Here is a 12,627-nt window from a genome sequence, read left to right as displayed (position 1 = left end):
CTACAATGTCAAAGGATACATGTTAGCTCTGTCGCATCTGGGACTGCAGCAGCCCCCCCCCCGGGGGGGGGGAGGAAGGGGGAAACGGTTTCTTCCTCCTGGACCCACCTTGGACGGCAGCTCACCGCTCCACTGTCTCACACCCTTGGGGACGCTGACGATGCACTCCACTGCTCTGTTGAGGGTCTGCTGTATGTCCTCCAGGGCAGGGCTCATGGTGATGCTGGGGATGGCCAGCATGATGTTGGCCCTGAAAATGGGCCGACTGTTCTGCTTCGTCTTTGAGGCACTTCTGCTGTCTGTGGGTGAGCACAAAGCAAGGAGCAAGTTCACCCATTCCGTTAACAGGCCAGAGAGACAGCACCGGGTTAAGATACCTGACTCTCACCCAGTCGACCCGTTCCTCACCACACAGGTGCCCTGAGCAGTGCCAGGAGTAACCTCCAAGCACAGAGCCAGGAGTAGCCCCTGAGGACCACCAGGTTTGAGCCAAAAACAAAAATAAATGTGGGTTATTCTATTTTTTCACTAGTTTTTATTGAATCACCATGAGATACAGTTATAAAGTTTTCATGATTAAGTTTCATACGATGATAGAACATCCATCCCTCCACCAGTGCATCACCAATGTCCCCACCATCCCCACCACCCCACTCACTGCCTTTATGGCAGCCACTTTCTATTTTACTCTCTCTCTACTTTTGTGTTTTGGTATTTGGGGGGGGTCTCTTTTTTGGGTCACACCCAGCAATGCACGGGGTTACTCCTGACTTTTTACTCAGTAATTATTCCTGGAGGTGCTCAGGAAACCATATGGGATGCTGGGAATCAAACCCGGGTTGGCCATGTGCAAGGCAAACGCCCTACCTACTTTGCTATTGCTCTAGTCCCTCTCTCTACTTTGGGGTATTATGGTTTGCAATATAGATACTGAGAGGCCATCATGTGTTATCTACTTTATCTACTTTCAACACACATCTCCCATCCCAAGCAATCCCTTCAACCATCATTGACTTAGTGGTCCCATCTAGAAAAATTAAAGTACCCAATATCTAATGGGTATATGGATATATAACAAAAAAACTGTTCAGTGGGTGGGAGATAAAGAGAGAAGAAAGAAAAATTAAATCAAGGGAGGGAAAAATGTTGTCTTGCTTACCATAATAGTAGTTGAGGGCAACTGAGTCAATATTATGCTGACCACAATCTCATCTATTAGTAAGTCCTTCATAAAGGAAGTGCACAGAGACAGAGAGAGAGAGAATTAAAGAGAGAGAGAGAAGAAAAATGCCTACCTCTAGGGTGGGAAGGTGGAAGTGAAACTGGGAACATTGGTGGTGGGAAACATGCATTGGTAAAGAGACGATGTTGGAACACTGTATGACTGAAACTCAATCATGAACAGCTTTGTAACTGTATCTCATGGTGATTCGATTAAAATAAATACATAAATAACAGTACTTAAATAAGATATTAAAAATAAGTAGATACAGAAAATAACTAAAAAATTAATTTACAAAAAAATTTTAAAGGAGAAAAATAAATAAAAGCAGTGCACTGTGTAAATGAGGCTTAATTAGGTAAATCTCACCTAGAATATTGATGATAATACTTCCTAGATAACAGGAAATCAACAACTGAGTTTAATGTAGAGTAAGTAAGCAGTGATAAAGAACAAGAATAACCACCAGAGGGGTCAGAGAGAGTGAACAGAGTGTAAAGTGTTTGCCTTATATGAGGTCAACCCAGATTTGATCTCCAGAACCACATAGGTGCCCTGAGCACTGCCAGGAATGATTCCTGAGCACAGAGAGAGAAATAATTCCTGAGCACAGCCACATCTGATCAAAAGAAATAAATTACTACCAATACAAAGATTAAAGCAAATTGTCAGTTTGTAATAAAACCCAGGCTGTTCCTTCACCAGTGGATATAACCCGAAGTCAGAGCAGTTAAAAAGAAGAGAAGAAAAAAGGTAGGAATAGCCACAGGGATTTTTTAAGTTGAATATAGGTATTAACTAGAGACATATAGATGTAAATGTGTTCATAGAACCATATGTGTAACTTGCTATATATTTGAAAATACCTGTATTTTAAAATTTCATATAAAGTCTAGAAAAACATGTTACTTCATATTTAGCATATTAAGAAACATTAGGTAAGTTCTAATAATATCACTGTGTGAACAAAACGTCCTCCTCCCACTCTGAAGTGAAATAAAATGCAGTGAACCAAAACACTAAGCGAAACTTTCCTGCAATGCTTCCACTTTATTTATCCACTTTAAATTGAATATTAGACTTTTCCATTATAGCCCCATATTCAAAATAAATAAAAAGGCTTTATGGTCCCATCACTTTCCATTTTAATCAATTACTGTTCTGTAGTATTTTTAAGATATCATTTCAGAGTATCTCTGGATCGGATGGATTTCAGCATGCTAAGAAACGCGACCCCCATTTCTGAACTGTGCTAAAGATGAAACGATTGTATTGAGGTTAGGAAACCAAATGCAAAAGATGGAAATGAATCAAAAATAGTCAAAACTTCCACTTTGGAGAGCATGGCATTAATAAGATCTTTCTCAGTTATTAAAATGGGCTAATCACAGAGCAATTTAACAATGGAATTATCCTTCTATATATCTTCTTTTAAACTTTTCCATCCACTAAAATAATTTATTTTTATCTTATTATAAAATAGATCAAAAGTGATATTATTATTTTATTAATGAGAGCTAAGTGGCCTTAAATTACTTCACCTTTCTGTACTTAATTTTCTGTTGTAAAATGAGAGTGGTGATAGCATTGACTTCATGGAACTGTTGGGATCATTAAAATTCACAGTCTATAAGCTTGTGATAAGACACTTGTAAACCATCGCTATTCAATTGCTGGAATGTGGCAGGGGCAACCCGTGTGGGCTTCTTACCCCGAAAGTTAACAGTGTTGGAGGAATGAATGCGCTTCCGAATGGCCTCGAGTGTATTCTTGGTGACTTTCAGCAGTGCATCCATGTTCTGATGGTTGAAATGAGAAAGCAGCTCGCAAGCTTCTTCCTCCAGCATCTCAGCCTCTTTCTTCTTTCTCATGATTGTCGCCAAAGGCAAGGGGGCAGCGCCTGCATTAGGGGCCGACGTCATGGTGTCGGGATTTCCTTCTTGATTTTCCGTTTACAAGGAGGTTTGGGGAGAAAGAAACAGTCGTTGCAGTGGAAGAGAAGATGGTCAAGAAAAATGACATGCCAGTACCATAACTTCTCTCATACTTCATCCCTTCTTAGAAAGTGAGGCCAATTGAAGGGTGAAAAAGAAGTCACTGTGGTGCCAACAGGCTGGCGGCAACCTCCCAACATCAGAGTGAGCCTGAGAGGCAGGAGCTGGTCCCGCTGCTGTGGCTCCGGCTCTCCCTTCCCGCAGACTACAGAGCTGAAAGAATAACTATCTTTCTCTGCCTCTCAGAGTTCTCATTTGTCCTGGCAAAGTCCTGCTCTGATGCAGAAGTACTTTTACACAAATTCCAATTCACCATTCATCCTCTGTTATTTATAAATGAAAGCACATGCAGGGACACACGAAGGCACACGCGCGCGCGCGCGCGCGCGCGCACACACACACACACACACACACACACACACACACACACACACTCTACCCGAGTGTTAACAAGAACAAAGAAGTGCCTATTTGTAGTTTTAAAAAATTTAAACTAACCATTATAATAGGCTCAGAGTCATAATTTCAGATTTCCAAATGGCCTTCTAAAATCTGAAGGCGGGTGCAAAGTGGGGAAAGTGATTGCTATGTAGAAAACTAAATTGTATTTTTCTGTAACATTCTAGAAAAACAAGATCTTCCGATGATCTCATCTCTTACCTGAATTTTCACTTTTCAAATTAGCATTATTCACATGGAATATTTTCTCTCTTTCTTCTATCGATGGAACTTCTACCTCCAGCAGCATATTAATTAGCTCATTAACTGCTTCCTCCACTAATGAGCTTTTAAAATGGAGTGTCTGAGCACCATTTACACAGAGATCCTATCAAAGCAACGAAAGGCCTTCATGACATATTCGCTCTCTGGCTCTAGAGAGCACTGTGGGGATGGTGCAGCCCAGCTTCTTGTGGGAATCTGGCCTTCAGTGAACTCAGTCCCATGCCTCCCGCTAGCTCAGGTCAGGTATCCTCTCAAGAAATGTGTTTAAACATGCTAGGGGAAAAGGGAGCTCAGATAGAGATGGGAACACCAAATAAAAGGTGTTGGGAGGATCCTCCCAGGATGGGAGAAGCATGCTGAAAGTAGACTATAGACCAAACATGATTGCCATTCAACGCCTCTTTTGCTAACCGCAGCACCCTAAAGGAGAGAACAAAAGGGAATGCCCTGTCACAGAGGCAGGGTAATGGGGGGATGGGGGTGGGAGGGATACTGGGACCCATGGTGGTGGAAAATGGGCACTGGTGAAGGAATGGGTACTTGATCATTGTATAACTGAGAACCAAGCACAAAATTTTGTAAGTCTATAACTGTACCTCATGGTGTTTCACTAATAAAAATTAAAAAAAAAGAAATGTGTTAAAGACAGAGATTCAGTACAGGGATTTAGTCATGCAGCCCTTGTCGACCCCCCAGCACCACATACACCCCCTGCCCTCACCCTGCCCTCACCCAGCATTACCAGGAGTGATCCCTGAGCACACACCCAGGAGGAAACCCGGAAAACTATTGGGTATAAAACCAAAAACAAAATAAATAAACAAAAGGCAAAAACAAAATGGCAGGCATCGATGAACCAAGGTGATACTTCTTCAACCATGGAGAAAATCACTTCAATGTGACTCCCTCTCTTCCAGTGAGGTCTCCTTCATTTCACATGCATCTGTTCTTGGCGGTCTTCCTTCATCTTTGCCTCTAAAGGTCAACCCCTGGTTTCTTTTGACCCTCTCTGGATTATGTATTTCTCAAGACTGAATTGAACAAATACAGACTAGTGCAATTGGGACACTGACCAATTTTACAGAACAGGAAAATAGAAACACATGATGTAGACAAGAAGTTGAAAATAAGTTCATAAAACAACAAACTTCCAGTTGGCCAGAGTCTCCATCTGCATTCTAAATTCCACCATTACTCATCCTGAAACTAACATACTGGTGGGCCATCCATTTCAAACATCATCTCCTCATCATGTCCTCCACTGCTCTGAGGCATATGGCATTTGGGGCCCCTTAACATAGGAACATTCTGTTGTATTCTGAAATTATCAGACTTCTTGCCAAAGAAAATATAAAACAACAATCTCACTCCCAACAGAGAACTTCATCCAACTATTAATCTGCATCCCTCGTCCAGACATAGCTATTTGGAAAACAGACCAGAGTTAAAGGCATCTATGGAGAGGAAAAAGCATATCTGAATTAGGAGACTGGATGAAGTAGAGGTAGCAACACCTAGCATCAAGTACAAATTCTGGCACCAAACTCCCTGAGCTCATATGCAAAGCTCTTCATGATTCTAGAAATTCTTCTGGGTTTCAATTCCCCCACCTGTAAAACTAATGGCTATGGTTGGCTTATAAGCAACTCAAGTTCATGTTATAACTGGCATACCTGGTGAGCAAATCAGTTTCCAAAGGATCTATGTCTTCCAAACTCCTGTCATCTCTTCCTTATAAGCTATCTATGAGAATTCTCTCACAGCTTCTCAATCTGTAACTTAAAACTTTCCACTCTAAGTTAGAGAGAAAATCAGGTGACCTACAATGTGATCCCATTCTCAAAAATAGCTTTACCAAAAATTCTCCATTAACTCATTAGCAGTCTTTCAATCCTCTCAGTAACACACACACATTTTAAAAATCATAATATTTCTTTATATTGAGGATTCTGGAAGATGAGATTATAACCTCAAGGGCTAATAGTTTTAATAAGATTGCTTTCATCTTTTAAGTCTTTGTAGGAGAAGGCATAATCATTGGAATATGAAGAGCAGAGAAATTAATAAAGCAGAGTATAAAGAGGATGAGGGGAAAGTCTGGAATCGAACCCGGGTCAGCTGCGTGCAAGACAAATGCCCTACCCGCTGTGCTATTGCTCCAGCCCCTGAAACCACATTCTTTGACCAGGTAATTATAACTTCTGAGGAGGAAAAAAACGCGTGGCCAACCCGGGTCCGATCCCCGACATCCCATATAGTTCCCAAAGCACCACCAGGAGTAATTCCTGATTGCAAAGCCAGGAGTAAATGCAGTTTTGGGGTGGATTTTTTATGCATATTGGTAAGTTTATTTAACAGATACAAAACATGGTGACTTAACAATTCTGTGTCAGCTGCTGCATCACAGTATTACGTTGCTGATTAACTGCAAGTGTTCATCAGCACCACCTGTTAAGCGCCCCAGAGCCAGGTGCCAGAACAGGGGCACTCAGGGGCTGGAGCAATATACAGTGAATTGGGTGCTTGCCTTGCACACAGCCTACCTGGTTCAATCCCCAGCACCCCATAGAGTCCCCCAGTCCCTAGCCAGGAGTCATGCCTGGGGCACAGAGCCGGGAGTAAGTCCCAAGTACATCTGGGAATGGCCCGAATTTTTTTTAAAAAAAGAAGAAAAAGAAGAACTGGAAAACTCAGCTTTTACAGAAATGTGAAAAGAAGAAAATTCTGCCCCGAGGCTCTTGAAGAGAATTCTTTTACAGAAGTTCCCGTGTCCTGTAAAAAGAAGCATTGGTTAAAGGGCTCCCTGCAGTCTGCCATCAGGTCAGACACCTCCGGCAGGAAGTGACACAGCTTCCCTGGCCCATAGGGGAAGGAGGACCTTGACCCTGCACCTGCCCACAGCATCAGAAGATGCTGGTTGCAGGGAAGCTCCAAATATCTTGCCGGGAGACTGCACTTCCTGAAATTCCTTTTGTTGGTGTTTCCAAATAAACCCACTGGCAAAATTAGAGAAATGAATAGCAGTTACTTGGGCAATTAAAGTAAAAGTAAAGGCCCTCCCATTGATCATCGATTTGCTCGAGCGGGCCCACCTATTCGGAGCTTGTCAGCAAAACAGCAGCATTCTTCAAACCCTACCGAAAAATGGAAGTTTTCCACAACTTCCCTTCTGCCAATCAGAAATGCTTCACTCCCTCTGTCATCCTCTATCTATTCCTCTTTAGTTTCAAGCACATCTCTTACCAACGAGGTGTGCTGGTAAGTTCTTACCAGGGAGAGAAAGTGTGATTTGTACTTCCAGAACTGCCCTTTATGGAAATATGAATTACAGAGTATTTGCATAAAAGCATCGATCTTCCCATTACCTTAGTCATCTGGAGAAAGGCTTCACAGGTGAGAGGCTCGTCAAGGGGTAGCTGACAAAGGGGTGTGCTACTCATTTCTTCTAGGACAGCATCGATGCGGGACTCAATCAAATCATTGATCCTGTCAAGAAGCAGTTCCAGATCCTCTTTTGGGGAAAAGAAAATTAAAACAGAGGTTCAAAATTTTGTTTTTAATTTTTAACTATAAAACAAAGCTCCCAGAAGAGAGTGACGCAGAACCCCCTGCCCCTGTGCCAGGCTGTCTTCACTGGGGCCCCTCGGAGGGGGACAGGTTGAGCTTCTCTCCCTACCCCAACCAGAACCCCAGCAGCCAAAAACCTCCGGAACCCAGTCACAGCCATGCTCAAGGCAACTCTCCACACGCTTGGACAAGCTTCACGCATGAAGGAACCAACGGAGGAACCCAGGTACACGTGACCTGGGGCTGAGATCTCCAAGCCTGCTCGGATCGGGACTGGGCCTCCTCCACCCAGATCCTCCATTTTCCAGCAGCTTGGCAATCACACCCACACCATGTAATCCTATCAACAGCCAACATACAGAGACGATAAAACAAAGCTCCCGAAAGCATGCGACCTCTTATAGTCTAGCTCACTGATGGACCTAGAGCAGCACAAATGTGTTTGGTTTTAACATACTTGCTTGAATTCTCATATATACATTCTCCCTCCCTCTCGGAGAGCTCAGCACACTGTCAAGAGTATCCCGCCCGCACAGCAGAGCCTGGCAAGCTACCTGTGGAGTATTCGATATTCCAAAAACAGTAACAATAACGGGTCTCATTTCCCTGACCCTGAAAGAGCCTCCAATATAGCACTGTCGGGAAGGACAAGTTAAGGAGAGACTGCTAAAATCTCAGGGCTGGAAGTGAAAACAGAGAGAGACAAATGGGACTATCTTGAACTAAGAAGCTTCTGCACTTCAAAAGAAACACTGACCAAAATACAAAGAGAGTCTACAGAATGGGAAAGGATATTTGCCAATACACATCTGACAAGGGGTTGATATCAAGGATATACAAAGTACTGGTTGAACTCCACAAGAAAACATGCAACCCCATCAAAAAATGGGTTGACGAAATGAACAGAAACTTTCTCAAAGAAGAAATCAGAATGGCTAAAAGACACATGAGAAAATGCTTTGCAACATTAATCATCAGGGAGATACAGATCAAAACAACAATGAGACATCATTTCACACCACAGAGACTGGCCCACATCCAAAAGAATAAAAGCAACCGGTGTTGGCGCAGATGTGGTGAGAAAGGGACCCTCCTTCATTGCTGGTGGGAATGCCAAATGGCTCAGCCCTTTTGGAAAACAGTATGGAAAATTCTCAAAAAATTAGAAATCGAGCTCCCATTTGACCCAGCAATACCACTCCTGGGAATATATCTCAGAGAGGCAAAAAAGTATAGTCGAAGTGACATCTGCACTTGTGTGTTCATTGCAGCACTGTTTACAATAGCTAGAATCTGGAAAAAAACCTGAGTGCCCAAGAACAGATGACTGGTTAAAGAAACTACGGTACAACTACACAATGGAGTACAATGTAGCTATTAGAAAAGATGAAGTATTGAAATTTATATACAAGTGGTTTTACATGTAAAGTATCATAATAAGTGAAATGACTCAGAAAGAGAGGGACAGACATAGAAAGATTGCATTCATCTGGGGAACATAAAGTAACAAAATAGGATACTAACACCCAAGAATAGCCAAGATAAATACGAGGAGATTTACTCCATGGCTTGGAGGCCAGCGGCACATGCTAGGGGAAAAGGGAGCTCAGATAAAGAAGGTAGCACCAAATAAAGGGTGTTGGGAGGATCCTCCCAGGATGGGAGAAGCATGCTGAAAGTAGACTATAGACCGAACATGATTGCCACTCAATGCCTCTTTTGCAAACCACAGCACCCAAAAGGAGAGAGAGAACAAAAGGGAATGCCCTGCCACAGAAGGGGGTGGGAGGGATACTAGGATCAGTGGTGGTTGGAGAATGGGCACTGGTGGAGGGATGGGACTCGATCATTGCACAACTGAAACCCAAGCACAGAAATTTGTAAGTCTACAACTGTACCTCATGGTATTTCACTAATAAAAATTTAAAAAAAAATAATCTCAGGGCTTGGATGAATGGAGACGTTACTGACACCCGCTTGAGCAAATCAATGGACAAGAGGATGACAGTGATACAGTGAATTTGATTAAACTGAGTATAGATTATGAAAAAATTTCCCAAATACTTAAGCTTCCCATGTGAATTTTATGATTTTCTTTAACCAGTTTTCAAACTTTCTAAGGGTCTCTAACTCTAACTTTCTCAAGAAATCTTTCTTAGAGTATCTATTGAAGGCTGAAAATTCCTCTTAAATGTGTCTCCCCCAGGGGACATGCTATGAATCTACATATACATGTGATCCTTCCTATAAGGAAAAAGAACATTCTTTCTCCCATATAAATTGATGTTCTCAGACCCCAAAATAGCCTACTAAATTATATCAGGAAGGCAATATTCTAGACACCAGGCAGTTAGATACCAATGTGAAAATAGATTCATTGCTCAGCAGAGTCTACCTCTTACTTAAGAGAGTACTCAATATGTGTACTCAATAAAATCCTTTATTGCTTCTTACATATTCTTCAAGACTATCTGCGGAAAGTTGAACAACATTATTCTCTTCAAGAACATTAGCATCCTAGCCACCTGCAAATGTTCCCTTATATGACAAAGGGGATCTTGGGGATGTGATGGAGTTAAGGATACTGAGATCTGTAAATTGTCCTGTATTATCCAGGTGTAGCTAATATAGTTATAAGGGTTCTGATGCGGAGATGGAAGAATCAAACAGAAAACAATGTGACCATGAAAGCAGAGTGTCACAGAGAAAAGGAAGGGATCACTTTGGGTGCCAGTTTTGAAGACGGAGCTGGCTATGAAGATGCAGGTGGCCCCTGAGATCTGGAATGTGCCAAGGAAAAAGGACTCCCCAAGAGCTTCCAGAACCCATCAACCTTCTGTTTGAGTGCCGCCCTCCCCCCAACCCCATCCAAGATTTGTTTTGGACTTCTCACTTGTTACAGGAGCAATAGGAAACTCATCGTACCAAACTACAAAGAATTCAACTGGGCTGAAGAGAAAGGATTAAGTTAAGGTAAATGAAGATTAAGGTACTTGTTTTGCATGTGGCTGACCCAGGTTCTATGACTGATCCAAATATGGTTCCTTGAACACCCACAGGAGTAATCCCAAAGCCTAGAGTAAACCTATAAGCCTAAGCATCACTGGGTGTTATCAAAAAAAATTCAATTTATTGGTGATATTGGAGAGAGATGACATAGTTTGCCTCCCAAGAACATTTAATCTTTGACCTCACAATTTAAATTTCAACAAGAAAAAAATAAGAATAGTTTCTTCAGAAATTATCTTTTTGAGCCCAGTGAAGGCTCTACTAAAACACACATCATTATACTCTAATCCTAATAATCTCCAGGGAAAATACAATTAACATCCATCTTGGGAGCTTATTTTACTCCCGTTGACATTAAGTCTTATTGTAAAATTTTATGCATTTTAGAAATGTATCCTTCCAGAATTTTTGTCAATTTTCTCTTATTTTAGTATTGAGATGTATTTTTGAAAGAATATAAGAGACAAAGAAAGTCAGTTTTACACTTACCTTTGCTGCTTACATTTATTTAAAATGGGAAGCCATTTAACACCTCCAGATCATAATTTTTCAACTTTAAATTGAAAGCCTTATTTAATATTACTTCTATGATCTTTTTTTGCTGCTGTAATACAATGAATGCCAGATAACTCTTATATCTTATTTATCCTTCAAATTTTGACTCTAAAACACATTTATCCAAATATCTCTCTACAATTTGTCTTTAAGTTCAATCTATGAAAGGAGACAACAGAATTGAAACTTAATTCTTCACTGCAGTATTCTACCCAACCCAGTAACTTAAATATTTTTATGTATACTTATATAAAGTATAGAGAATAAGCAACCAGGCCCTTTCACATTATAACTTATGTAGAGGATACAGTGATAACAAACTAAGGGAACAGGAATGATTTTATAGAGTACTCTCTATAAGAATTCTCTATATGTGCCATCTTGAATGCAACTAACCTGGTGCAGTCCCCCAGCATCCCACGTGGTCCACTAAGTCCTACCAAGAGTGTTACCTGAGTACAGAGCCAGGAGTAAGTCCTGGGCACCACCAAGTATGGACGCCTCAAAAAAAATGAAAAGAAATTAAATGAAAATGTAAGACAAACTCCTGACAACTGAAACTATCGACCAGATACTGCTCCTGCATCCACAAATATGAGATCAAGAGAAAGATCTGAGGAGAAAATGGGAAGAGAGAAAAAAATCAAGAAGGAAGAGAGGGAGAGAATGTTGATAAAAAGAGAAGTATCGAGAAAGAAGATCCACGAAGAAGTCCTGAAATGAGGTGATGGAGCCAAAGGGTACGAATGTGGTTAGGGACATAAAAAATATATATAAGTAGACTAACACTACATAAAACTATTACAATCACAACCCCATAGTGTATGGACATCTAATACATAACTGAATAATAAAAGATAAGTATAAGAAACTGCCTGATTTCCACACTCTTTACAATCATAAAAATATGAAACTCTCCTAGGAAGATGTACTTTAGGAAATATACTCAAACATTAGAAAAAACAAAAATATAAAATTTCTGGTCCCAACTTAAATACAACAGGAAAGTGGTCCCGGGTGGCACAATAGCCCAAGTAGGCACTTTATGGAAAGTCGTTCGAGGCCTCATCAGCTGCAGAGACCTGGACCATGGAGACAGACACTGGACAGAAACGTGGTGATATCAGAAGCTCCTGGAAAACCACCCCACCGCCTTGTTCCCCACTACCATGCTCCAAGACCATGAAGGCACTGTGGTTGAAATATACAGAAACATATGTTTTTGCTAGTAACTTTTTTAATTTAATTTTTTTTACTTTAAGCACTGTGATTTACAGTCCTGTTATACGACAGGGTTTCACGCACTCAGCGTTTCACCACCACCATTACATCCTCCACTAGTTTCCCCTCAGTCCAAATGTCCACAAGGCACATAGAAAAAAGTGTTCTTTATCACTAATCATAAGGGAAATGTGAATCAAAACCACAGTGAGGGGCTGGAGCAATAGCACAGCAGGTAGTGTGTTTGCCTTGCACGGGGCTGACCCGGGTTTGATTCTCAGTACCCCATATGGTCCCCCGAGCACTGCCAAGAGTAAATCCTGAGTGCATGAGCCA

At 41.4% G+C, this 12,627-nt stretch overlaps 1 protein-coding gene across 1 annotated transcript in view; it reads right to left on the bottom strand.

Annotated features, from left to right (window-relative positions):
- Window positions 1-12,627, bottom strand: part of DNAH5 (dynein axonemal heavy chain 5) — a 321,369-nt gene that overhangs the window by 208,138 nt on the left and 100,604 nt on the right. Inside the window, exons 18-21 of the mRNA XM_056109071.1 lie at window positions 7,305-7,450; window positions 3,870-4,042; window positions 2,934-3,172; window positions 109-299 (exon numbers count right to left, since the gene is read on the bottom strand). Of these exons, the coding sequence (XP_055965046.1) occupies window positions 109-299; window positions 2,934-3,172; window positions 3,870-4,042; window positions 7,305-7,450 (749 nt within the window). The remainder of the gene's footprint in view (window positions 1-108; window positions 300-2,933; window positions 3,173-3,869; window positions 4,043-7,304; window positions 7,451-12,627) is intronic.

This window comes from Sorex fumeus, unplaced genomic scaffold (assembly GCF_029834395.1).
Source record: "Sorex fumeus unplaced genomic scaffold, SorFum_2.1 ptg000264l, whole genome shotgun sequence".
Lineage (NCBI taxonomy): Eukaryota > Metazoa > Chordata > Mammalia > Eulipotyphla > Soricidae > Sorex > Sorex fumeus.
The sequence above is the reverse complement of the archived record's forward strand: the minus strand, read 5'-3'. Positions and strand labels throughout refer to the sequence as shown.